This window comes from Lepisosteus oculatus, chromosome 4 (assembly GCF_040954835.1).
Source record: "Lepisosteus oculatus isolate fLepOcu1 chromosome 4, fLepOcu1.hap2, whole genome shotgun sequence".
NCBI lineage: Eukaryota > Metazoa > Chordata > Actinopteri > Semionotiformes > Lepisosteidae > Lepisosteus > Lepisosteus oculatus.
In genome coordinates, this window is record NC_090699.1 from 63,962,527 (window position 1) to 63,989,036 (window position 26,510).

General features: G+C 38.8%; 1 protein-coding gene across 13 annotated transcripts in view; it reads right to left on the reverse strand.

The window, feature by feature from the left end:
- LOC102695071 (ERC protein 2) overlaps window positions 1-26,510 on the reverse strand; it is a 314,021-nt gene that overhangs the window by 20,227 nt on the left and 267,284 nt on the right. For 11 of the 13 annotated variants that reach the window (XM_069189511.1, XM_069189507.1, XM_069189509.1 and 8 more), the window contains one exon: window positions 12,583-12,786. In XM_069189511.1, the coding sequence (XP_069045612.1) occupies window positions 12,583-12,786 (204 nt within the window). Of the gene's footprint in view, window positions 1-12,582; window positions 12,787-26,510 lie in introns of those variants that run through there. The other 2 variants (XM_069189506.1, XM_069189517.1) reach the window with 2 other exon arrangements.

Below are 26,510 nucleotides of genomic sequence, written 5' to 3' on the forward strand. Positions count from 1 at the left end.
GTGGCTGTCACTGCCACAGTTTCTAAAGGCAGCCTGCACATCCGAGGAGCGCAGTGCGTGGTCCCCTGAGACGGGAGAATGTAATGTATGTTTGCCTCTCATTTATCAGCTTGTGATACCAAAGCATCCTGTGCGATTCCCCCTAGAGGACAGCAAAGACAGACGCCCCGAGCTTTACACCCCCCCGTGCAAGACAGAGGGGAAACCTGAGTCAATATTAAGGCACATCAGGCACGTCAGTGATAAACAAACTGACAGGATTCCAAACCAAGTGGGGAGAGTGCAAGGGAGGAATATGGACCCCCAGGAATAGGGGGTACAGGAGTCTTCTTGGCTTTGCAACTATCTCTGTGAGATCTGGAAAGAGAACCTGAAAACACTTTGATGATGCTGTAAGTCGACTGGTTGGAAAATGATAACAGAAGAAAAAGCCCTTATGCTGAGAGTAGGGGGCAAAGCCCAGTAAGCTTTTAGCCACAGAAACGTGAATGTGGGCCTGATAAAGCCCAGACGTGTGGAAATACCTCTCTTTGAGGACGTTCTTTTATCAGCTAATCCACAGAGATATCATGCAGCGTTCTTACTTCGCCAGGGCAATTAAAAGGTTGTGCATATTTAAACCTTTAGAGCACTTTCCCTTTCATTTCTTACGGATCATTAATGAAAGAAAGTCTCCATAAAACAATCCCATTTGTGCCCGCATTTCTATTCAAGCGCCATTTAAAACCAGAGGGGAAACTGAGCCCGTACTTAACTCCCAACTTCAAGCAGTTTGTGATAAAAAGGCAGCGAGAAAACTGAGGAACAGCTTACTTCTGGCTGTAAATTACACATATTAATGGATATATAGTGTCATTCTGTCATGGCATACAGTATAAATGCCAAGCAAAGAGAGACATCTGCAAGTTTTTATGAAAATGAAGGGGATGCGATGAAGGCTACAGTGTTAGGCATGAACAAGATAGAAAGTATAGCAGAGTGGCTTTTATTTCAAAGTTATTTCAAGTTCAAAGCAAATGGAGTGAATACAGTTGTGCAAGAAAAAAAATGGCCTAAATGATTGTAAACCAGCAGAATGGTTAACCAATTTAGCATGCATGGCATCTCACAGATGTACTCATTTACAAAAATAAAATTTAAAATAGAAAAGTTACTAGCACTAAATATGAATGATTTTGAATATGCAACCAGTGTATTTCTCCTCCGTTACTGAAGTGCATTTCCCAGTTAAAATGCATTTACCACAATGCTCACAGATATTATCAGAAAGATATGCAATGACTAGCACTGAGGCCAATAAGTACCTCATACACCATGGTGTCAAATTCTCTATTCCATAAATTGCAGATTCCTCAAGTTTATAAATGGAATGAAGCCCACGTCTGATTCTTGTAAAATGAAACATACAAACATGTTGTACACCAAAGACCAGGTGCCGCTTTAAGACAGTATATATAATATATATTTTTTAAAGAAAATGTTAGTAAAACTGCGAATTCATATTGTCATCTATGTTTTTCTGAAAATCAACATGTAAGCTGCTGGTCCTGATCTATTTTCAAGTCGCAGTCTTGGCATTTGTTTCTGCATATCACTTTTCAAAACCTAGCCTGTGCATATTGTATAAAACATGTCTCAGCCTTATTGTGGAATGTCCCACTGGGTATTTCAAAGTCTATAAAGGAAGAATTTTTATAAGCCATGAAAAAATGGCAGCTGACCAAGGCAAAATCTATTTCAAATTATATAAATCTTTCTATAAGCATGTCTAGGTTGAATGAAAATGCTGATTATTTTGCTTCTTAGCAATTTTGTTCCATAGCCATTTTATTTTGGAGCACTGGCCTTATATATAAGAAAAAAAAAAACATGTTTACATTTCACCTCAAATCTATTTAGGATCATTCAAAGCAGTTAAGAAAATAAATTTGATACTTAAGATCTCAATCTGTTCATGTGGAAAAACAGGGGCAGGGAGTGGAAGGAGGGCTTCACCTTTTAGGCGGTTGTCTGGGAAGGTTTTGGGGATTTTATTTAGCTTCACATTCATGGGCAAACTTAACAATTCCTGTAGCATTATAAATTCACATATCACCTACCCAGTGAATCAGAAGTCACATTCACAACCGGTAAGTTTGCAAGAGCCTCCTTATTAAGCTAAGGTCATCAAGTGGAAAACTGCAAAGGGTATCTTGGTCAAATTTTCTCAGTTGAAGCAATACTTGCTCTTTGATACATACTGTATGTTCAATCGTTGCTCAGCTAACATTTTAAAGTAAAGAGTCCAATTAATTGTTGATTAAACAAAAATGAAAGGGATGATGACTATTCAATCTTCAATCAGTCAGACCTTTATTTGCCCTTTGCAACAGTTTTCCACAGAGTGCTTTAGAGAATTATATGCTGTAGCAGTCAACAATATAGGAACAGTTTTCAGCCACTGAGGCTGAAAGTCATTAAGCCATTAGTCATTAAGTCCTTCATCAACTTCTGCATGACAATGAAATTTTGACATGTTTTTGTATCTTACATTTGGTCAAGTGGGCCTTTTTTTTCTTACTTATACAGTACATACATACACACCTCAGTAGTTTGCCAGTGAGCCTGTGCCAGACAGATTGGAGGCATGCCCTGTTTCATTTAACAACAGCAGAGGCAAAGAAGATTTTTAAAAAGTGTGAGAAAGGTTACTTAATTCCAACTTAAAATTAAAATAAATAGCATGCTGTTAGAAATACTAAGCAGAGCAAGTGAATACTACACAGTATGTACTGATCCTGCACCCACATTCTGCAAAGAGTTCTGCAGAGAGTTATTTTTATTGTACTTTGATGGCGTTTTCCTCTCTTAAAGTGCAATTCACACAATGCACAGAACCTTACAGATGAGGATTAATTCCTCGATATATTACTGTGATACATTTCCTATCTCATCACCCGGAGACATCCAGCTTGGTTATACTACCAAGCACCACATGCAGATACTCTCCCAGAGAGCCTGACCTCCCCCACCCTCAGTCTTCATTGTGTGATTCCAGACACACCTGGCCAGCTGACACTGACTATTATCTGACTTGTTAAATGATTGGGTTTTTTTTTCCCACTGTCTGAGAGCCGCAAAACCGATGCTTTGCAGCACAGGTGCGAGCGGCCGAAAATCTGGGCGGGAGCCGCGCGGAAGCAGAGCGAGGCACGAAAACCTTGGACTGCAATTAAAGAGCATTCCAGGTCAGGGCCGTGAGTGAGTCCACTCAGCACCACGTCATTTCCACAGAGACCCGGGCTTGACAGCAGCAGGAGATAATGGCGTGGCACCTTTGATTGCCACTCGATAAAAAAAAAACGGGCTTGGCACTCAACTGGAGGCCATGGTTGGCATAAGTTGGCATAAATTCATGCCAGCAATCTGAAGACATTAGTAAAACAGGAAGAGATTGGGCTTGTTATTCACCCTGCGGTTTTATACCTCAAGAGCAGACTCCGACCTCAGATGCTAAATAATGTTACTGATCCATGGCCCCTAGGCATTTGTAACGGTCAGGTCATTATTTTGAAATGCTGACTTCAGGAAGACCAATAATTCATATAATATGGCATGCTTTGAGATCACGCCTAAGGTCAGCTGTTCCACGACAAAACAGTCTCAGAGATATGCTTCAAGTCACCACTCTCCACATTTAATATGGTTGTTAAACCGGCTTGCATGGGGCAAGACTCAGAGCTATATTTTCAGTTTTACTGCCCAGTTCCCAGTTTAATTAAAAAATAAAATAGATTAGAGCCACCACGAATGTTGAAAAGTGTACAATAAAATGCAACACTTGAAGTCAAAAAAGAAGAGAGCGTGTTAACTGAAGAGTTACAACATCCTGAATAGTCTGCCTCACACATCAATAAGCTTAGTTTCAGCTAATAAAAAAAAAACGAAGGCGAGCTAGAAGCTCTCCCCCATTAGAGGCAGTTCTTATTGTTTGACTTACACAGTCAAAACAGAGCAGAGATTAATTGGAAATTTTGCTTTCATTTAAATGTACATGTTGGACATAAATCAAATTTCATTTTAAATTCCAAGTATTGTGAAGTATTTACGACTGATGAAATGATAACAGAGGCCAAGACTGAGAGTCTCTATTTTTCTCCTACAGCACTTTCAGCATCCCAACTGCACGCTCCGAGAGGAAACAAAGGAAATTTCTCTTTGAGTCAATTTGACCTGTAGCATAACTGCATGAAAGACATTTCTAGAGTAGATACTACTTTATTTATCCTACGAAACAAATCACTGTAAAATAATCAGAATGCACAAGTCTTTACAACCCCAAAAGTATACCGGAGTTTTAATGCTGAGAAGCAGAGGGAAGAATTTAATCAGGAGCCTTACATGTTTGTCACTGACTGATACAGTAGAAAGTGACTTGCCTTTTTTAATCCTAGCCTGTGGTACAGGACTAAAATCTCCGGTTCTGGACGAAGAGCTAACTAAGATTTTCCTGTCCAGACCAGCTCTGCATGAGAACCCACCATAGGCCACCTGCAGCAGATGTGGCCTCTGTCTGCTTTCCTTTCTCGGCTTTAGCAAGTGTGATCGGCTCCTGCGCTGACTGTACTGTATGTACAGTAAAAAAGATGTCTTCTAATTAGGAGGCTTGAAGCTAGGTTCAGGTAAGACATCTCTTGTAATTAGAGTCAAAGTTCCCATCTGTGCTTATATATATACACAGGCACCATTTACACTTTCCAGAGAAGCCAAATTCACACGGGGAAAGCTAAGGAAATGTATTCCTTTGGTTGAAATACATGGAAGAACAAACTCCCGTGTCACTTTGGATTAAACTGAATTCGGATCTAACCAAGTCCGACACGAGAGCTTGCCAGACGGACATTTTTCTTTTAATTAACGTGTGGGCTATTACAGAACACCGCACGCACAACAGAAACACACAGTGCCCATTTCAGCACTCTAGACATGCTGGAAATGTCGACATAAGCCGATGCTGAACTTTTTCCTCCCCCAAATCCATGTCATTCCTTGCTTTCGACAACCCGCCAATTGGACCATTGCTCTTATTGGATCCAGACTGAACGATGCTGTTGCCTTCTTACTGACCACTCAGTCTGATGTTTTAGCTCACAAAACCCTCCCTCACACAAATTTAACTAAATACTCCCAAGGATTTGTAAATCCCCACTTTTTGATGCAATATACTCTTAAAACTCAGTGAAAACTGAAATGATGTTTAAATCCAGCTTCAGTTCCAGTATCCACACATTCCTAGCTAAGCCACAATGCTTAATTGAATGTGCATATAGAAGCAGACAATGGCATGTAGGGCCTGAGGGATTGGGCATGGAGTTCAGAGGGTGATCTATCAGGTCTGAGGGATTATTGTGCACTTGAGGTGAGGCAGGAAAACCAAAAGGGAAAACGATTCTCCTCCGCCTGCTGGAAAATAATGCAAGCCCTGTGCTTGGGCACCCCCAGGCACAATGCACCATGGGGGAAAGACCAAGGCCAGTGGGACTGTCATGGTCCACTGCGGTCCAGGGATCCCAGTGCAGCTAGACATGCCCGATGTGTCTGACCCCAGGGGTCAGCGGGCCTGGTTCACTGGGAGTCTTACAGGAGTTGGAGGGGGGCAGCACGACTGCAGTAATGTCTGCATGAACAACAGATATTCAATAAGATGGCCAAAGAGAGGGTAAGCGGAGGGGGGTGGGCAGAGGGAAGGAAGAGAAACCAATTCGTTCCCATCATCTCCACTATCAGCCCATTGATCTAAATTATCCACCAAATGTTTTTCCATGTGCCTTAAAACAAAACTCCTGTTCTCTTGGCCACCATCTTCTTAGGAAGGCATTCCTAAGAAAGGCTGAAGACAGACAGAATGTTTAATGTCTAAGTTGACTGGAAGGTTGCCGGTTCAAATCCCGCGGCCGGCAGAGGAAACCTACTCCAATGGGCCCCTGAGCGAGGCCCTTAACCCCAGCTGCTCCAGGGGCGCTGCACAATGGCTGACCCTGCGCTCTGACCCCCAGCTTCTCTCCCTGTCTGTGTGTCTGTGTCTCCATGGAGAAAAGCTGGGGTATGCGAAAAGACGAATTCCTAATGCAAGAAATTGTATAGGGCTAATAAAGAAACATTATTATTAATGTTTCCTGTATCTTTTCCACGCATGTGGCAGGACGATGGTGTACAGAGCCGTCAGAACTGCGGGTGAGCTGCTTGATCTGAGTGGTCACCGATCAACAGAACACGAAACATCTTTCCTGGTTCTATTTTCCTTTCTGCTTCTATCGCAACTGTCACAGATTCCTGCTTTGTTTTGTTTTTTCAACTTAAACCGTTCCAAAAATATCCTTTACCACTTCATAATATTATTACTATTAGCATTAAAGGAGTCTGTGCAGGATTATTTTTTAATGATTCCAGTATGCACCACGGCAGTTCTTACAATCCTCACAAGGAGCCTGCGATGGCCCGTGTTGTCATTTTAAATTGTTTTAGGTTACAATGAAACTTTTCTATAAACATTTCTCCTGTCTGGCACTGCATTAAGAAACAGAAGCGTCATAGGAGCACGTGCGAAAAGGCCCCAAAAATACTCCTATTTATATCTCAAATGGTCTAAACATGTTGACAACCGTTATGGTACTTACATAAAAAAGCCCCCTAAAAATAATCTATAATAAATTCAGCTTTCATATATTTGTGTAAATGCTGCTACAGTATGTGCATCCAGTGTGGCCTCCAGAATTATGTCTTAATGGTTTTGACTTTTATTCTTAGAATCTCTAGAGCTTTGGCAAAAAAACAAAGCATTCTGTAAATCTGAGAACTACGCAGAGTGGCTGTACAGTTTGTGATCTCCTGTTCCTCAACCATGTACCATTTGAACAATGTACAGTAAAGCACATCCAATCGGTGGCACATTAAAAATGAGTTATGAAGAACGCAAATTGAGACATCGCCTTTGACAGCTCAGAGAGCTTACCTTATCTTTACTGCATACTTGTGTTCCACGACTCTGAAGGACTGCTGGAGTGCTTTATTTTTTTATTATCTGTCAAACTGTAAGGAACAATCTGTTTCTAGAAGCATATTGTAAGAATATCATTTTGACATCATTTATAGCTTGCACAATCCCAAGATATCCCCTAGGACCAGGGATGCCTGGAAAATTTTTTGCAACTCAAGATACCCAAGACTCTAGGGAGTGATGCTGTGTGCACTGGGAGGGTCACTGGTCACCTGCCGAGGAGTTACAGAATTAGGAGAAGCAAGTTTTTTGTACATATTATATTGATATAATCATTGGTAAAATAAATAGCATGATTACACCGTAGCAAAGTAAAATGAAACAAAAGGTTTGGCAAGAGCCACAACCAAAAATTGGTGTGATCACGTTTCTATTGTTGACAGAGCCACAATTTATAATCCTGGTTTCATAAATGATTCTAAATAACTATCTTCACTTGAATAATGGAAGTGCAAACTGTAATTTTGTGACGCTCTAAAATAAAGGAGCAAAAAAAAAATCGATGTGATTTTTGCACAACATAGGCATTTTTGCTGATGTCAGATTGTGTAAGACCCCATATTAACCATTAAGTAAAAGTGACAGACAGGAGCTTAAGAGTTTTTAGCCATAATTTACCGTGTGGCTGTCTTTCCAAATATTTCTTAGAAAGTGGGTTCTACTGCCTTGTTTACTTGTTCCAAATAAGCAAGCATCGTGTAGGAAACAAGCAAAATTAAAGCCATTCTATGGTCTATGAGCTTCAATCAAATCATATTTTTGGCCTGAGCATAATGCAAGCTTATGTGATGAAGAATTCTGTGTAACCAAAGGTCATGTGCAAATGTTTAACTTAAGCTTTTAGGGGTTAGAGTTGGAATATTATGCATACAAGCTAATGATGGTTTTGCTATTATGGTTATTAATGTCTTAATAGTATAAATATGTGAAAAACAGAAGCATTGATGAGGAAACCTAAAGCATGCACCACTGGTCACTTGTATAAACAAAAATATTTTATGTACAATTATTACAGTCAAAAAAGCACAGACTTCTTAAAACGAATTCTCGGGGGCACGTTTAGTAACCATAATTAACAGGTCATAAAATACAATTTTCTTCTGAAGGAAACCAATACTTAGACCCAGCATATTCCCTGGTCTACAGAAAAGAAATTGTATACGAACAGCTAGGCTGGGTGAACTACTTCACTTGGCATCAACAGGATGGAGGAAAAAAAGTCCTGCTTCTGATTTTCTGTGTCAGCCCGGACAGTGTTTCTTTACAAATAGAAAACATTCCAGTCCATTAGCCAATTAATAACTTCCTCCTCTTCTCTCTTTTCCAGATTTCAAACAACATGGGATGTTTATCATAGTTCGGCTGACCACAGTAAATCAAGCTCAGTCTTCTCTAGGTCTCTTTGAATGGGATAAGGTTTCACATGCTTAATTAAAAAACACTGATCTCCATCAAGGCTCAGAAACATATTTGTTAGCACAGATCCAGTGTATTTCCATGAATCAAAAACTTGAAAGGTCTCAGGGCTTGGTTGGATTTTATACTAAACAAGCACTGCATCATGGAAGATGGGAAAGCTTGCCAATCGCTTCACTGCATAAATCCTCTGAATTTATCTTAATCTCAAGAACAACATTTCAAGCCTGTAGGATGGATAGTCCCTATTCAGTCTTGGCAGCTCTTTAAGAGCTGTGAGAATATTACGGGAAAACAAAATTAGGAGCTCCATCACTGGGTAATACTGTTTTTTTTTTCTTCAAATAAAGCATCAAAGCTCTGTCAAACTGTCATATTAACAATATTCAAAAAGAAGGTATTTTAGCAATGATTGTTGTAAACAGTCCCATTTTTTGATTTTATTAAAAGTTTCATAGGAAGGCTGAGCCAGCTAATTGGCTAACCACGCAATTATAAAATTGCAGACATTCATTTGTGTTTTTGTCTTTTATCCAGTGAAGACTGTGAATATCAGGTTAAACACTGTTGTTGGCTTGGGTGAAACAAGAGAGGTTCGGAATCTTGGAACGTGCATATCGAAAGTGTCCTCCAGATAATATCATCAACAGCATCAACTGGAACATCCACACTCTACCTCGTCTTGGAACAGAGCATTTAACGGCTCCACTACAGCAATCTGAGGAAGAAAGTTGAGTTGGAGCAAACTCAGGGGGTGAAAAACTGGAGGTATCAGCCTCGCTTTTCTTATTTCAAATATACTGGGGACCACCAATAAGCGACAGTAAAAACATAGCATTTCACACTTTTTTCATGAACATTCCTGCCCTTGCAAATCTGTAAAGGCTCTTTATAAATGGACTACTAATCCAAAACAGAAAAAAAACAATTTGATTTTTTTTTTACGAACTGTCAGAAACTGACTATCCCAAACTATTCAACACACTGATTTCCTTCACTTTTTACCATAATGTAAATCTTTTTTCATATTAAGGCTGAAAAGGTAGGTTTTGGTGTGCTGGGGAATGAGAGCTTTAGATATGTATAGACATATTCATACACATCTTGAAAGATATTTATGAGCATACAGCTGCAGAATTAATTTGCTGTGTTTTTTAAAAGCCTGAGAGTTGCTTCTTCTGTGCTCTGGGTATTCATCCCCCCTTGCTGTATTTCAGTAAAGCCTCTTACTGTATATCACTGATCTAAAGGTCATACATATTCTAATAGTCCTGCACTGTGTAATCCGAAGTAATAAACAGAATGCCCCATTCTGAAAGATGAGGAATGCTTTAACTTTGTCCTGTTCTGTTCTTCTGATTCCTTGACTCATTTAGATCTGTGTACATAAGCCTATCATGCAGACTTGATTTGCCACGTGGCCTATCCTTGTCTAGTAGGAAGTTCCTACAGTATATAAGCAACACCATTACTTCCTGAAAGCTTTTATTGGAGTGCTTGATCTTGTGGTCTTGATCACCTAGGATTCTGACAACTCCGGGGCTGGTGTTTTTCTTTCAGCTATCTTAACTCAAGTGTAAATTTAGTAGCCAATGTCCAGAGAGTCAGATGAGGATCCCCAAGTCTCCATGCATACCTTAAAACCCCACAGAAGGATGTCTCACAATATATAATTGTCATACAATATACTGTATGTGTGTAAAATATTTCATGGATTTTTTCTTATTGACATTTGTGATTACTCTCTTGTGCTCGAGCTGGATTTACAATAGGCGTGCTTATTCCTTTGAAGGGGCTGAATGTTAACTATTTACATGTGTATTTCAGTGCCCAGTTTCACAATCCCTTCCAGTTTTGGTGGGAACAGGTGAGGAATGTTTTCCTTGCCAGGCTTCTAATAAATTCACGGCTAATTTAGTACATACTGCTGCCAGCAACCAGCCACCTACAATAAAATTTTGTGAAAGCAAGACATGATAAAAGCTCAATGATATAACACATCCAGACAGAGATGATCTAAAACCGATCAGCTGCGTCTCTCTGTGTTGTTTTGATCAAATCCCTCTCTCCCTCTATCGATTCAATACCTTTCAGAAGAGCTGGTAGCAGTGAAATTATAAACGGTGCACTTGAAAACTGCAATTCCGCCAGCCACACACTCCATCTGTGTTTTGTCAACTGCAGACCAATAGCAAATCGGCCTTTGTGTAATGCCTATGGAGTCTTAAATGATTAATCTAAATACAGTGTGGTTTTGTATATAGATTCTTGGCAGTGTAATGAAAACATAGGGCCTGGGGGTTGGTATTGGTTATTCTTTTATATTATCAGATTTTGACACAAAGGGTAGAATGTACAAACTGTGTTTCGATTTATTCAGCTGTTCCCATAGTTTTATGTTTCAGCAGTGGCTGCTGCAACACACTGGTTCTCATGTGACCAGATTAAAAGGTCCGTAATGAGGGGTTCAATAGTTTTAACTGCATGCGCTTTCAACCAAAGGAGCATTTCTTCAGATCACTTAGCTTCTGCAAATGAAATATAATAAAAAACAAAGAAAATACACCCCCCTTTATTCTGTAATGAGCATCACTTTCTATATAGCTCTCGGCACCTGCATGCGATGCACTTAAAAAAATAATAACAATGCATTTTCACTAGTTTCACATCGAGTCAGGAGAAAGAATACCAAGTAAGAATGTGCTTCTAAAAATGTCATTTTCACCCACACTTCACAGCAGGGTGAGTTAACTGGCCAAGGACTATGCATCATAAACTCTTTGAGAACTGCTTCAATAAAAAATAAAATGTTTTTAAAAATAAGTATATTCGCCAGAAGAGAATTCTTCACAAGGGATACAGTATTATAATGTTGCATTGATCTAGTTATTTGAAAACGCTTAGGAAGAAGGCTTTGATTCATTTTCTGTTCAGCTTTACAGACACCAAGGCTCATCTTCTACTTGAAGTCTGCGCAGAGAGTTTTCATCACTGTGGAACCACTGCAAAGAGTGTATCCCTATGTAGCCATAAACCAAGAAGAAAAAAGAAATTCCATGCAGGACAAATTCACTGTTAACATACCAAGACAACAGTGCAGCAGATATGCCACAGAGAAATGTGGACTGTCCGACAGAGTATACTGAAGCGTGGCAATCAGAGGATTAACACTGTCACTTCCATTTCATGACCGTGTTGCGGTCTCCTATGAGGATAAACCCTACACTCATCTTCCACATCCCACCTTGTTATCTTATGATTAATGGAGCTTTACAGTGTTGTAGCCTGAAAGCAGCTGGCTGAAAGCACACAAACTGTAAAAGAGTACATGGAGGCCTGTGGAAGAAAGCAAAAACTCCTGGGGAGGTGGGTCAGATGCCAGGGGTCAAAGGTCAGGGTTCAAATAAAAACAGTGTAAGCATTCATGTCAACTCTATAGCAAAAAAAAAACCCCAACAATAAATAAAAACAAAGTAATGGCAACCGGTAGCTATAACTGAGTCCTCTTCGTGGGTCTTCATGTTTATAGACTCGCTGACAAATCCTAAAAACAAATCCTACAGACAAAGAAGCATTGATGCAAAGATTCCCAAGCACGCACCCCTATTACACAACTACTAAACTACTAAAGGTAACCTCACTCCAGATGGCTCATTGCAGCTGCTACAGTAGGAGGTCTTGCTGGAACGAGGTTTTGACAGCGCATAACCTTTGTTTTGTACAATCCTCACTGGCTTTCCGTATCTTACAGAACAGATTTTTAAATACTTTCAATGAATTTCAAAGTCGTGCATTGCCCTGTTTCATCTTTCCAAACCGATAAGCCGTGGAACTCAATGAGCTGACACTGCCCTCCTTTCTTCATCAATGCACTGCCCAGTGACTATGGCTAGCCCATTTTACTGTGGCTTTTATGTTTGCTCATGTATTTAGTAAAGACATTTGTTCTTCTACTGTACAGAGCCCGGAGCCACAATTTTGAGCTGGGGTTACCCTGCAAATTCATGGTGTTGTAGAAACTGGGAGAAACTGCTGAGATGGTTTAAAAATGATGGATCCAGAGGACTCCAACATTCCTTATGAGTGCTGGTAAAAAAACAAGAGACGAAAAGACACCGAGTCTTTCGTACAATGTCGTACTGCACCTGCTCGACTGTCAAGCTCCTTGCCCGTTCCTCCTTCAAGCACTCATCATCCTCTTCCTCAGCGGCTGGTAAAGATGGAGACCCTTCCAGGAAGTGGGGATCCCGTTCTATGCAAAGTCTGGTCAAGTGATCAATGTATAGTTTCAGCTTCATGCCATGGTTGTGTTTTTCCAACAGTGACTGGATCATCTGCCAAATGAAACACAAACCAGTTTTTTTTAAAGGAACTGCAACAGATAACTGGAAAGTTACAAATACCCCCACTCAACTCCTTGTGTACAAAGCATCTTGAGGATTTCCACACTGCAGGTGCATTTTTTTCCAAATGTTAACATAGAAATAATAGAGACTTTTAAAACTGCATGTTACATACTGTTTCTCTTTAATATACAATATATAGCCTAAATAAACCCTAAACAAAGTGCATTCATCTTTATTTCTGAAATACCCACAATGTCACCCACAGAATTTTGGCATTAACAGAAAGTTTGGGAATGCGATAGAGACGCTAAAGACAAAAGACAAAAACATGAGATTGTCAGGAGACAATTATAAATAGTGCACACATGGCACTGGTTTCTTACAATAATGAATGGTCTCCTTTCCTTTGTAACCAATCTTTTCTGTATTCCAGGGTTGTGGTCTCTAATCTTAGCTCAATTAGTTCTCCACTAAAAATATCCTTCTGCCTTAATAAACACTAATGATAATAATTTAAATGAATGTAATTTTGGTCTTATCCAACCTGTTCAAATGCTGTGGAAGCTCAGTTATGATTAACTCAAGCAAAGTGAATGAAATCGGATTCTTCTGTACAAGTGTAATCAGACTCACCACAATGGCCTTGCTATGACTCTGAAGCAGAACTGCACTCTGTTACTTACTATAATCATTGGATGGCCAAGGTCAAGGATGGATCACTAAAGGAATGTATCGAGGGCTTATTACAGAAACTTAAAGAAACACTGAAGAGAATTCTCCTGCCATGACTTCCAAATGTAATAGTAACCTTTGGCCCTTCACATTTCAACACTGTCATTATGTAATTAACACCAATTAAGTAATTTGGGTTGTGAGAATGTCAGTGGTATGGGGAGGCACGTCAATTATACCAACAGCCGACCCTTGAAAATGGGAGAACTTAGAATGCAATAATCAGCCTTTAAATTGATTTCTTTAAGTTAAAATGGAGGCCCCCCCCCACCCCACATTTCCACCACCACAAAAAAAAAAGGTCAGCCTTAATTTTCGCTATTTACTAAGGATGGAACGGATCCAGTACTAAAGCAGGCTTTTGAAAAAAAAATATATGCGTAATGAATAGACATAAAATAAACATTTTCCACAATTTTTGCATGAAAGGTCACATAAAGCCTACAGTACATACGCTTGGGAAACCACTGAATATAAGGAGTGACCTTCAATGAGCCAATCGTCATTTTCAAATGTTTGCAATGGGTCTGGGGCGCGAGGTGAGCCCATTTACCTGCAATTTCCCATTTTAAAGTAGACCATGAAGGGCACACTTCCGGCAATATCAAAAAAGACCTTCATCCATTTCTCATGCACTAAGGTAAAGAAAACCCAAGAGAGTGAAAAATTATTCCGTCACTTGGACTGCTGAATGTTTTCAAAATGGTCCTTTACAACTTTGTAGGAGTCAAGGAAGCAGAGTGTTACTCCGCAACCCGGGGCATCAACCCTGCTGCGTAGTGTCAGTTATTTCTGCAAGAACTATATTTCTTTATTGGCTTGAGTCAAATCTTCATGTACAGACATGAAAGCCAGCCATGACCAAAAGTACCCATATCAATAAATAATAATAAATCAATAAAAAACACGAATTAAACTGCAACGACCCACACTTAGTGAAAAGCTTAGGTTAAAAAGTGTATACTGCATGCTGCTGTGAATTCGGAAGGCACTTCTTGAAGTAGACCTAGAGGGGAACTATGAAAAATGCAAACTTCTTGGCTGTAGCAGAGATTTGACACAGGACAACAGTACAAAAAAATGAGAGAATTGCACAGTGTGTGACTCCAGACAGCCAAACTGAATTCTCCCAATTTCTGAAAGCTTTGTAAAACACTGAGACTAAAAAACCAACACACACACACACATACCGGCTTACTAAATCATTTTCATTTTTTATTCCCCTTTTCTCAAATCCAGAGGCAAGTAGACAGTTTTAACAAAAAAAGTAAAGCTTTTCTCCTTACACCCTGGTCATCAATATCAGATATCTGACTTAAGGATGGGAATTAATTCGTATCTCAATCTTATTTCCGTTGTATGCAATCCTCAGGGGTCTTATAGGATGTGCTTAATCAGAACCACATTAGTCTGCCACAGGAAGTCCTTGAATGGAGGGCCAGTGAAACAGGATGGCAAATTAGTTTCAGGACTTGCAGGACCCTGAGTGCAATGAAAGGCAGTACTTATCTGGGGGGCTTCATTTCAATTTGGGGCTGGCAAGTTTTATTAAAGGTCTATTTGTTTACCATTCCCGATTAATAAATGTTGGATGTACAGCTTTGCCTCATACAATGCCCCATGTACTGGGAATCTGTTTTTGGTTGAAAAATGTACAAACTTTGTAGTGCCCTTGGGATGATATTGAAAACTCAAACACATGGGACATAGCAACTTGATGACTTGATTCTTAACTGTCAACATATTATTTTGCTGATTTTTACAGGCGTACCCACTATGAAATACCACTTTAATATTGGTGTATCAGCATCTAATATACTGTACATCAATATAACCAATTAAACTATATATACTCAAAAATACAAATAGGATATACAGTATAATGTTTAGGAAGCAAAACATCAAAAATTGATATGTGTCACTGTCTTATTTTTTTAAGTAAATTATGCCTTGTCAATGAAATAAAGCAGTAGTGTCTATTTGAAACATTTAATTTTCCCAACATAAAGATGTATTGCGTATTCTCAATGAGAGCTTGCAGAGGCTTCTCAGTTGAACAGCAACATGTGAATGAGGTTTAAGTGCCTTAATTTTTGCAGATTACAAACAGGTGGGAAACATAAGGTACACCACAAGAGTGTATCCATCACATCTGTTCTCCTGTGTTGTACAAAACTAAACAATCATCAAACATCTTTTCCAGGAAAGCCAATTACTAGAAGGACCCACAATAATTCATTGTCAAAAACATAGTGTGTTCAGGCAATGTAATTTGATTTGTATAAAAACCTGATAATATTTATAATATTTTGAAATTCAATAGGGCTCAGCTCAGCTGTATGCATAATTTAATTCCCACAATTTTAATGTTAGTTTGGCCATTTCAGAATGCTTTAAACTTTACAAAAGTCACTGTCAGTTGTGTTTCATTTTTTGGTTCTCCTGGTGCAAAGCCTAATAAGCACGGACTTGAACTGCACAAGACTATGCAAAGCCATATCAGCTTTCAATGAACATTAATCATGAAATCAGATAATTGCTTCCACAACTGACCGAAAGCATGAATCTTGTTTCAGCAAAATGCCGATACGGTAAGGTGTTGACTCTGACAACCTCCAATGACCTCTGCTCCATGCATCGTCTTTAAGGAGCTGGCCCTCCAACACAGCAATAAATCACTTGTTACTTACACAGCTCCACCACAGCACTTCAATACTCATCACAAAATGCACAGAGTTTGAATTAATATCGTACAGTTTCATACACACATGATTGTAATGAAAATAAAAATAGTGAACATTTGAGCAACTGCACTGTTGAAACCTGTATTTACAAGTGACCTGCATGGTTAATCCTGCCATGTCTTTCCTTCATTCCAGCTATGAATAATTGCGTAGTAGGAAGGGAACTGGTGCCACTGTGGTGCAAGGCATTCAGAACAAAGAGCAAAAGCAAAATGTTTACTGTTGTTTACACAGCCGTGACCATGTCCAAGCCTGCTCCCTGGACAGTTATAATCATGTGGTGACGTACAGTGCAAGGCAGGAAACAGGGAAGGTTTGGTGATTAACAAGAGGCAATTAAATAGAGCAAAGGGAAAAAAAAGAGATGATTGTGACAAATTTCTAGAAGATCTGCGGTCCAATAAAGAGGAAGGCTTTAGAAAAAAACCTTTCAACGCAAGTAATAAATCTTTCATTAACCTTCTGAGGATATCAAATCCTCTGGAACAGCTCTACACTCCAGTGCCACGGGCGAATACTGAGAGAAATCCCTCTGAGGTCAGGGTAATGTAATTAATGCCTCGCTGATTTTCACATTGCAAAACGTTTTATTTTTTTATCCGTCTGTTAATTGACATGTGCTTTTGTTCCACGTCAGTACACAAATGGCAAAGATAAAGTCTTAAAAAAAGTACAGAAAGATCTTTTTGTGGACCTGAAAAGGGAAGAAATAACAGAACTGACCTCAGAAATACACAGTACCTTTACAGTATGCATTTGCAATTATCCCGAACTAAAATCCTGACGTTTATAAGATTGGAGAAGTGAGTCCTGTCTGGATTAACACAGAGAACTGATTTCTCCAATTTACTGTTTATATGCTAAATATTTAAATTAATGAACCTTAGGTGAGAATTCTTTAAAAAGCTTTAATTGCACACGGGGAGACAACATATCCAGACTTCTGGGAGTGGAAGCTCGGAAAGCTGCCGAAAATGACGGATTTTGTAATGATGGAAAATTTCTCATTTTTATGCCCTAGCCTGTCATGTCTTCCTGGAGGTACACTTGAAGCTTTGCGCGTCGACTGCCAGATTACAAGGCAAGCTGAACGATCAAGACAACCTTGGATAAACTTCTTCTCCACAGTTCAAAGGCATTGGCCCCTACACAGGTTCGCTTGCAGGTTCCTTTGAAGCACTGCCCTTGAGTTCATTAAACACATTTCTCTAACTTGGAACAGGTTTTGGGATCTAGCAGATAATGTGTGCTCTTCAATGCCAGCAAAATGGTAACTGTACTTTGAAGTCGTGTCATTGCATTGAGTTATTAGATAAGTATCGGCCATCTTTCTCAAAGGCCATTCAAGAAGACACAAGCCACATAGTTTTGGGATGTTGAAAATGAAAGGTGTCGAACATTACTGGCGAGGTGAAAGACATTTTTCAGCCTGCTGTTGTGTCAGCTTTCTCCATTGATTTTCAGTGAGCCATTAATAATCAAACTCAAACAGAACCTTTTATATCTTGTGGTTCTTCTGCTTTCAGAAAAGCCTTCTCTCAAAAGAAATGTAATCAAAACAAAAGGCTTCTTTTGAACAAGATATCCTGCTACCTGTTTTCACCTCTCTTTGTCAGATATTCACATGATTACATAGTTAAGCCTTTCCTTTCCCTCGTATGAATTCCTTACCATTATGTTATGAATAATGTTATATAATAAAAAAGTAAGAAGTAGATAATGGACAACAGGACCATGCAAGCTAAGAACGCAGAATAATTAAATACTATTTTCTTCATTTAAAAAAAATCTAAAAATATTCTAACATTACTATGGCCTTGCCATGGCTTTTTTCCTGACCTACACTTTTATTGTTTTATACTACCTTCCAGATACAACGTTAGAGGTATCAAACAGCAGCTGTTTTCTAAGCATGTTTATACAAAAAATGCTATTTGATATGAAAATATTCCTATTCCCTATTTTATTTTATATTCCTCATATTCCTCATTTTAGGTTGGATTTTCATTTCTCCCTTGGACTTTAAAAATTATGGTATTTACTATCGTCTCAAAACAAAATACAGCAGTTATTTGACTGAGTATTTTAAGCTATGTTTTTTCTTTAACTACTGCTTAGAAGAATAAACATTTGAATGATTTGGAATTCTGCAAGGTAAAGTTTTCTCCAACTGCTCCACATATGGATCTGAAAACATGATCTAAACTTAATACGTGTTTTTGGGGAAATGGTTAAGAATAGAGAGCTCTCTTATTTTTGGACACAATCCAATTACTTTCTGAAAACAAAGTTCCACATGTATGTTTCCTTAGTACTCTGCAACAACCAGATTCAATGTGAGTCTGACATACCCAAAAAATAATACCCCAAAAGTACATTCACCAATCATTGCAACATTTACTGTATCAAGGTCGGTGTGATTCAGCGTTATGCAACTACATGGTCTACCATGTAACGGACACTGTCAACTTTAATTGAATACTATACCAAAATCCGTGGAATTTAAAAATCAGTTTCTTTCCGCATTGTTTAATATGCATTATCGGAAGTGACCAAAGATTTAATCCGTACAAAATATCTGGCTGTGCAAGCTAAGATCTATCTATTGGGCTACTTTATAAAACCTTTTACTGAAGGGGTTCCAAACTACACAATGAGTCTCTGCATATCAGGTACTTTTCTTTAGGAATTCTGTGTTTATCAGATATTAAAACGACAGTGTACAGTGCTCAAAGGCAGACTTTGTACATCCCCTTCAATCGGCAAGTGTACATGGCTAAATGGGTTTTCTAGTAATGATGTGGCTAAGCTAGATATCACATTAAAAGTGTATAAACATTTATCACCTCCATCTTTAATACACCTTCAGAATTGTCTTTGACTCTCGCCTTATCTGTCAAGGTTTTTAAATTACAGTTAATCTGAGATAATCAAGAAACAATTTCTGTCGGCTTCTGCTCTACAATATGCACTGGGACGATGGGAGTTTTTAATCTAGAGAATTTGCCACTGTCTCACAGCATACCCACTCCATACTTAAAAAAGCAACAAAGAAAGTCTTTATCTTCTGGAAGAGTGAAAAATCTGTTCTGAGAACAATGAGATCTATATACATCTGACAAGAGGACATCTGAAAGACACCTTTTGACTCACCTTGTATTGATACCTGCGTTTAAGGCAAGATGAGGGCATTTTTCTTAAACAAAGAGAAAATGTTGAAAGCTACACACCGCAGATTGAAAATAGTTTAAAACTTTTTTCTTGGAAATCTTATCTGGGAGGTTGGTGTTGAGCAAATATTTGAAAGGAAAAACTATGGGCAAAAGAAAAATAAACTATTAAATAGTGCATTATACATACACACGTTATGTTCGGGATCATCTTAAATTTACACAGTCCCACAAAAAATGAATGTGAAAGAGGACAGACTTACTGTATTTTTGGTATTTGTATGTTACAGTATGTTCTTACCATGTGCCTTTATATTTACATTACAGGAATGGAAAGATCAGTCACCCATAAAAAAAACTTTAAACACATTTAAAGGAAAAATTATTTCTACATCTTAACCTACAATATTACTATCACGGTGACTTGATGGACTAGTAAGTAAAAAAAACACAAAGGTTATCATAAGAACCCAGTACCCTTTCTAGATTAAACAAATGTCAGCAACCTTTAACCTTTCCAACTCCCTATCAATCACAGACAAACCTATTTCATCTAGAGTTGTAAACAAAGCAATGCATTTGGATACATACCTCCATTAGAGTTGGCTACGATACACTTTCTTGTTGAGAGAATCTGGATAGATTTAACATATGCATATGTGGAAATTCAATTTAAAAAGCAGAGTCTTGTGTGCTCATTTGGTTTGTTATATCAGGTTATAATCATGTTAGCTTCGAGCTCTAAAATAATGTACTCACATGACTTTACATTTAAAACTGTACTCAGGACTTTCAGCAATAATGTTCTGTTAAATAGGAGATAAAAAACGTAGGACGAGGAATGTATTATCCACAAATAAATATATCACCAGACAAGATCAATCATTTCTTTGTTTTACTTGTACAGTAGACTTGCTGAATTAGCTTCCTACTTCTGTCTTTCAGCTTCAACTCCCAAGTAACTCCCCTTGTTGGAGAGTTTAAGTGCTTAATTAAATGACTATTTTTTCAAACGCTAGCACTACTGATAACGCTAAGGGTCATTCAGAGCTTACAGGCTCTTTGGACAGAGTGTTTAGATTTGTAGCGAGTTCCTTGCACTTAAGAGAGAAGGAGCAGTTCTGGTGTGATGGCTGTCTACAAGAAGTCTAAGTGATGGATCGTTATGGAAAGGTCTGGCACACGTTGCGTGACTAGGGATCAGCAAGTCTCTTACCTGTGGGTGTAAACAGGGAAAAGAGGAAGAGCTGGCGTCTTTTTGATATTTGGGAATTACCAAGACATGATCCAAGCCCCTGTCACGGTTCTGCAACCCAATGCTTCTCTCCTCCGGTGATCTTATTCAGCCTGAGAAAATTACTGCCCTTTTGTTTCCTGAGGAACCTTCGTGTTCTTTCTAATCCTGTTCATGAGAAGGTTTTTTGATCAAATCTGTTTGTTTTTGTCTCTGTCACACAATTGCTCAACAATTGTAATTTACTGCCAGAAACCTCTTACATCTTCCTCAATCAGTTCGTATTCCTTTCTGTAGAAAGAACAATCAGACGCTATCTTCTGGGCTCAGTGCCATTCCTTAGGGATGTGCTGTACAACTGATTGATAAGTGGAATTATTGTACAATCAGGCCTTTTGTGACACTAGGAAAGAGAGCATTCACATCAAAGCACTCTTTCCTTCAGGCCACAAAAACACTGCAGAGCGCCGACTATACTGACCCAGCGAGACAGCTCCAGCGCTGTACCTGGAGAAGAGCTCAAGAAGAGCTTATTGTTCGTGCCTTCCGAAATCAGAATGGCAGGTGAAGTGTTAAGTGTTAAGAGGTTTACATATATTTTCAATCACATAATCGATCATATGCTTCATTAAAGGCAAAAGCTCCGACTGAATTATTACAATAGGACTGTCCCTTCTTTATGCCTCCCTTTGATACATATGCTAGACCCATTTCTAAAAGGACAAAAGATTGATCCGGCACACCACAAAAGCCTATATCATTTGACTAAGCTGCGGAGAAGTGTTCAAAATAAGACACTAGGGCACCGACAACCCAAACAGGATCCAAGTAAATGACCTGCTGTAGATCTGTGTGGATAAGCCACTCAGGGGCACTAAAACTGTAACTGAAAGGACTTAAAAAGTCAGAGGCGGTCAAGCGTGAGAAACAGCTTCATTTAGAAATGGCTTAGTGGCAGGACCTGACAGTGTCTTGACAGGTAAAGGCAGCTCAGATACAATCCACTGACCTCCACAGCTCTCCACCCTCAATCTACTGCTAAAATCCCTAAAGCCTTTCCCCCTGACTCTCTGTCAAACCACCTCCTTTCCAATCTAAGCAAACTGGGACCAGAGGGCTGAGGTATGCATATTTCCAAGGTGAAATGCCAGGTGGAAGAGAATGTCAATGTCTGTGCATGACAGGCCTAATTAAATTTCCCAAACACTATATTTATCACAGCACAGATTCACCGTGGTAGCGTTATCAACATCAGATGGAGTCTTTTACAAGGTCCACATCATGGCTCACTTAAAGAAACATTCGCAGAACAGGAACCATCTAATTAAATTAGCAGTACATAAAACAAGACGGAAAAAAAAAGCTAAAGAGAATCATACAAAACATCTGTGACTTCCTGTCAAGGGTTTGGCCAGATCTGCAAATTTACTGGAGGACATCGGGAAAAGAAACAAATATGCTATGAAAAAAATGAAAAACAAAGCTCTTCGATTTTCTATTTAAAAATGAAAAAAAGTAGCAGAAGATACTGTATCTTTAACATCTTCATTACATGTTTTAGGCAAATCACACCTTCATAATGCCTTTTACCAAATTCATATTCACTTTTTTAAGGATAAGGATTTTTTGCATAGTGTGTCACTACTCAAAAGTTAGCTTTTTTATTTCAATACTAATATAATTAGCATTATACGAATAGACCCTTAAAAATACTATTTTTAAGGTAAAAGTGAGATTGAAATTACAGTCATGCATGATCTGTGTGTGAGAAAAATATCATATAATGCCGTCATTAGCCAAATGTCCCCAAGGAGGAAGCTGTTTTAATATTTTTTGGTTTTCTGCAGATCTGTAAATTCTGAAGAGAGTTACGGAATATCAAAACAGCAGAAAATGAAAACAGTCAAGAGTTATACTGAATACTAGATTGTCAACACAAAGCTGAAACATGATTTCGCTGCTTGACATCAAACCCTTAGCAAACAACACATGTTCTGAGCTGAAATAACAGTTCCCGCCTTTTACATGTGCTAGATGGGCAGGCCTGCTGCACTCATGTGTTGACTGGGATCGGGAAGTAGTTTTCCAAATATCTCACACAAGCTTTTTAATTATGTATAATAACCCATATATTAACAGTATATAGAGTCTTTCATGCTACATTATCTCAGGGAGCTGACCCAGTCTGGAATCAGCAATTCTATTATTAGCTTAGGTGTCCAGGAATCACTTCTGTACCTCCTGTAGAAAATGAGAAGTAGATATTCCTCCTGATGTGCACAACTGCTAAGCGACTCCTCAGTTGAAATGCTGTATGCTCCATAGTAGATAGATAAGACTTTATTGATCCCGAAGGGAAATTGATGTGTTACAGCAGTCCAGCCCAAGACAAGCAAAAACAGACATCAGAATAGCCGAAAAATTAAAATCTGTACAGTAATACAAAATAAATATGAAATAAATACCTAGGTGTGTGCAAAATATGCTCAAACTCACTCTAAAAACAATAAAATATGTGCAAAATGTGCATAGGTATATACAGATTGAGTGTCCAAAAAAGTACAATGGTGCAACATGCTGTCCATAGACGAGCAAATGAAGGGCTAACAGTCCTAGCCTAGGGCAGCGTTATACACCCTGACAGCCGCCGGGAGGAAGGACCTGCGGAAACGTTCCCTTGAACACCGTAGCTGGAGCAGTCTGTTGCTAAAAGTGCTCCGCTGCCCAGTAACAGTCCCATGAAACGGATGAGAGGCGTTGTTCATGATGGCTGTGAGCTTGGTCAGCATTCTCCTCTCAGCCACCGCCTCCAGGGGTCAAGGCTCATCCCCAGCACAGAGCCAGCCTTCTTGATGAGTTTATTGAGCCTATTTGCATCTCTTGTCATGGTGCTGCTGCCCCAGCACACAACAGCGTAGAAGATGGCTGCTGCCACCACTGATTCCTAAAAGATGTGTATCAGTGTTCTACACACACCAGAGGACCTGAGCCTCCTAAGAAAATAGAGTCGCCTCTGATCTTTCTTGTGCAGGGTGTCAGTGTTAACAGACCACACCAGCTTATCATCCAGGTGTACCCCTAAGTACTTGTAGGACTGCACCCCCTCTATGTCCTCACCCTGGATGGAAACAAGGTTCAGCGGAGACTTATTCCTTCGTATTCCATTCCATTCATAGTGCCTGAATGGAGAGCAAAAGAAAACTCTTGCAGAATAATGCCCATACTTCAGTAGCACGTCTTGAAGGTTGGTGCCCCATGGGGGATCCTAGTTAAAGTATATCTGTTAGTTACTGTACTTGAACCGACATTTGGGCTTTAGGATTCAAGTCAGACAGTTTTGAATATTTCCAGTATGATAAAGAATGTGTGCATGCACCTAAGATGCCTTTACAATAACCAAAACATTAGAAGATTGCAATGCTTCTTCTGCCAGCCTTTGATGGTCTGAGATGGCATTGCTTTGGGGACTACACGATTGGAAGATGGGACTACAGCCATTTATTTCTACCAACTGGTTATGAAATATGCCCTTGTACCCGTCATTTTCGAACCCATCTAAAGCTAATTACAATTAAACAATGCATGCATAATGTGATTCAGACTCTTTTCCATAAAAAACGGTACAATTTCAAAGCTGTTTAGGATATTGGAGTTTGAATGCTTTCACACAAAGGAGCAGATGTTAATCTTAACTGATTTATGCTGCAGCTCCTATAACACATTGGTACACACCCGTATTTCTGATCAAAGAAGTGCAGCTGTAGGCTTTGCACACATCTCCACGAGTGTTTTTTTTTCCCAGAAACAAAAAGATATGCAAAAGAAAGCAGGGGGAAGATGACACTGGCATGATAAACAGACACGGACATCAAGGGGCATGCAATGTGGGTCTGCAGAGAGAATCCTTTTTCCTACCTGCAGATGACTTCTAAAATGAATTACCCAACTTTGCCTGAGCCAAAATTGTTCTGCCTGCCTGCTCTACAGATAGACGATACTCTTTCTAAGAGTACTTTTTTAGATGCAATCATTATGCAGGACTTCTTGCTTTTAAGCATGTTAAGGGGTTTATTTTTGTTGCTTCTTTTCTTGTCAGATTATGGAAGGAAACTGGCTTTCCAATTACATAATGTTCATTGGATAACAGGAATATTTACAGCCAAAGGTAGAGGATTTCATCTCACCTGTCCCCTACAGTTTAGAGTCTCATAGAAACCCCTTAATCTTGTTTCTTTACTAAGGTTAAAAAAAACCTATGAAGAGGGCAGCTAATCAAGAACAAAGTAGCTGCTAAACAAGTAGAAATAATCTGTTTTTTACACAAACCTGTTTCCCATTTTAATTGGGAATCATAGAGTGCTCTATGATTCAGACTTACAGTAAAAATCAACTACGGAATGGTATGAGAGAAAGGGTATGAAGACAACATCACCGAAAGAAAATTCAGAGTTGGTGTGGGGCTTCTTTTCTTAAGCAGTTCTCGGTTTGGGTTGTAACAAGGAATTCAACGAAGAATGCAAAACAAAAACGTTTGTGTGATTCTGCAATGCAATTCTGAGTCACTAGAATTCTAGAGATTTCAATCCTCTCAGAAAGCAAAGAACTTGGTTTTTGATCTTTTCAGAATGGAACAAACACTTGCACAACAATTGTTCTAAGGCAATTGATTATTATTATTATTATTATTATTATTATTATTATTATTATTATTATTATTATTAATAATAATAATAATAATGGCATTCACTGGTCACAAAATAATGCAACGTAACTTTTCTTTCCATATTTCACACAGAAAATCACAATTGTAATGTCTAAAAAGCCACCTTTTACCTCATAAGCATTATTACTTTATTTGCATTCCATGTCATGATGTAATCATTAACCAGGCCCATTTAAAAGTGATAGTTAACAATTATTCTAAAGGTTATCGCTATTAACTAAAACGTGTTCAAACACATACATTAAAAACCTAATGGCAAACCAACATCATATGTTGTAATGTGCTAATAATGTGCATTGCCCTTTTATGGGAAGTGAACAGAGTAAAACAGCTTTGGTAACATGTAATTATAAACAAACAAAACAAACAAACCATATGTTCAAGGCTTGTTCTCTGGCTTATAGCTAATTTGTTCCACAGAAATGCTGTGAAACAATTGCTTTCAAGCTGCAAGACATATGGGTGGATAACCTTTTTCCCCAGCATCTACTCTCAATGTGTAAAATGTATTAGCTTTGTATTGCTAGTGTACAAAAAAAGCTCAAGCAGGGGGAAAATGTTTCCTTTTTTGGCTTAATGGCTGTACTTTGTGGTTTGTTCAATTTTAAAGAGGAATTTTAAATTCAGCTGCCCTCAGATGAGGAAAATCAAACCATTATGCTCATTCCTTCTAGATTTAAAACAGAAGAGTGTGATTTAGGCTCGCTGAGCTTGTCTGATTGCAAATGGCTGATTTAATGTTTTGGACCCTGTCTGAAATGAAGCTAACATCCAGTGTAACATGTAATGACAAGGGATCAGAGAGTGCAAATGCACTTCTTGACAATTAAAGACAGTATTACCCATCCAAACCATTACCAGGAATGGGTCTGTCAAGGTGTTTCCCACAGTAAGGAACGCTTTATAAAGATTAGAAAAAAGATTTAAAAAAAAATTGCTGGACCAAAAAAATAATTATACCTTCTAATGCACTGTTTATACCTTCTAATACGTTGTTTTTGTCTCAATGTGCACTTTGAAGAACGAAATCTTCTCACTGTTGTATTTTTATTTTTAAAGCACTATAATTTCTAAGAGGTTTTTTATGAATGGGTAGGGCCTGTAGTCTA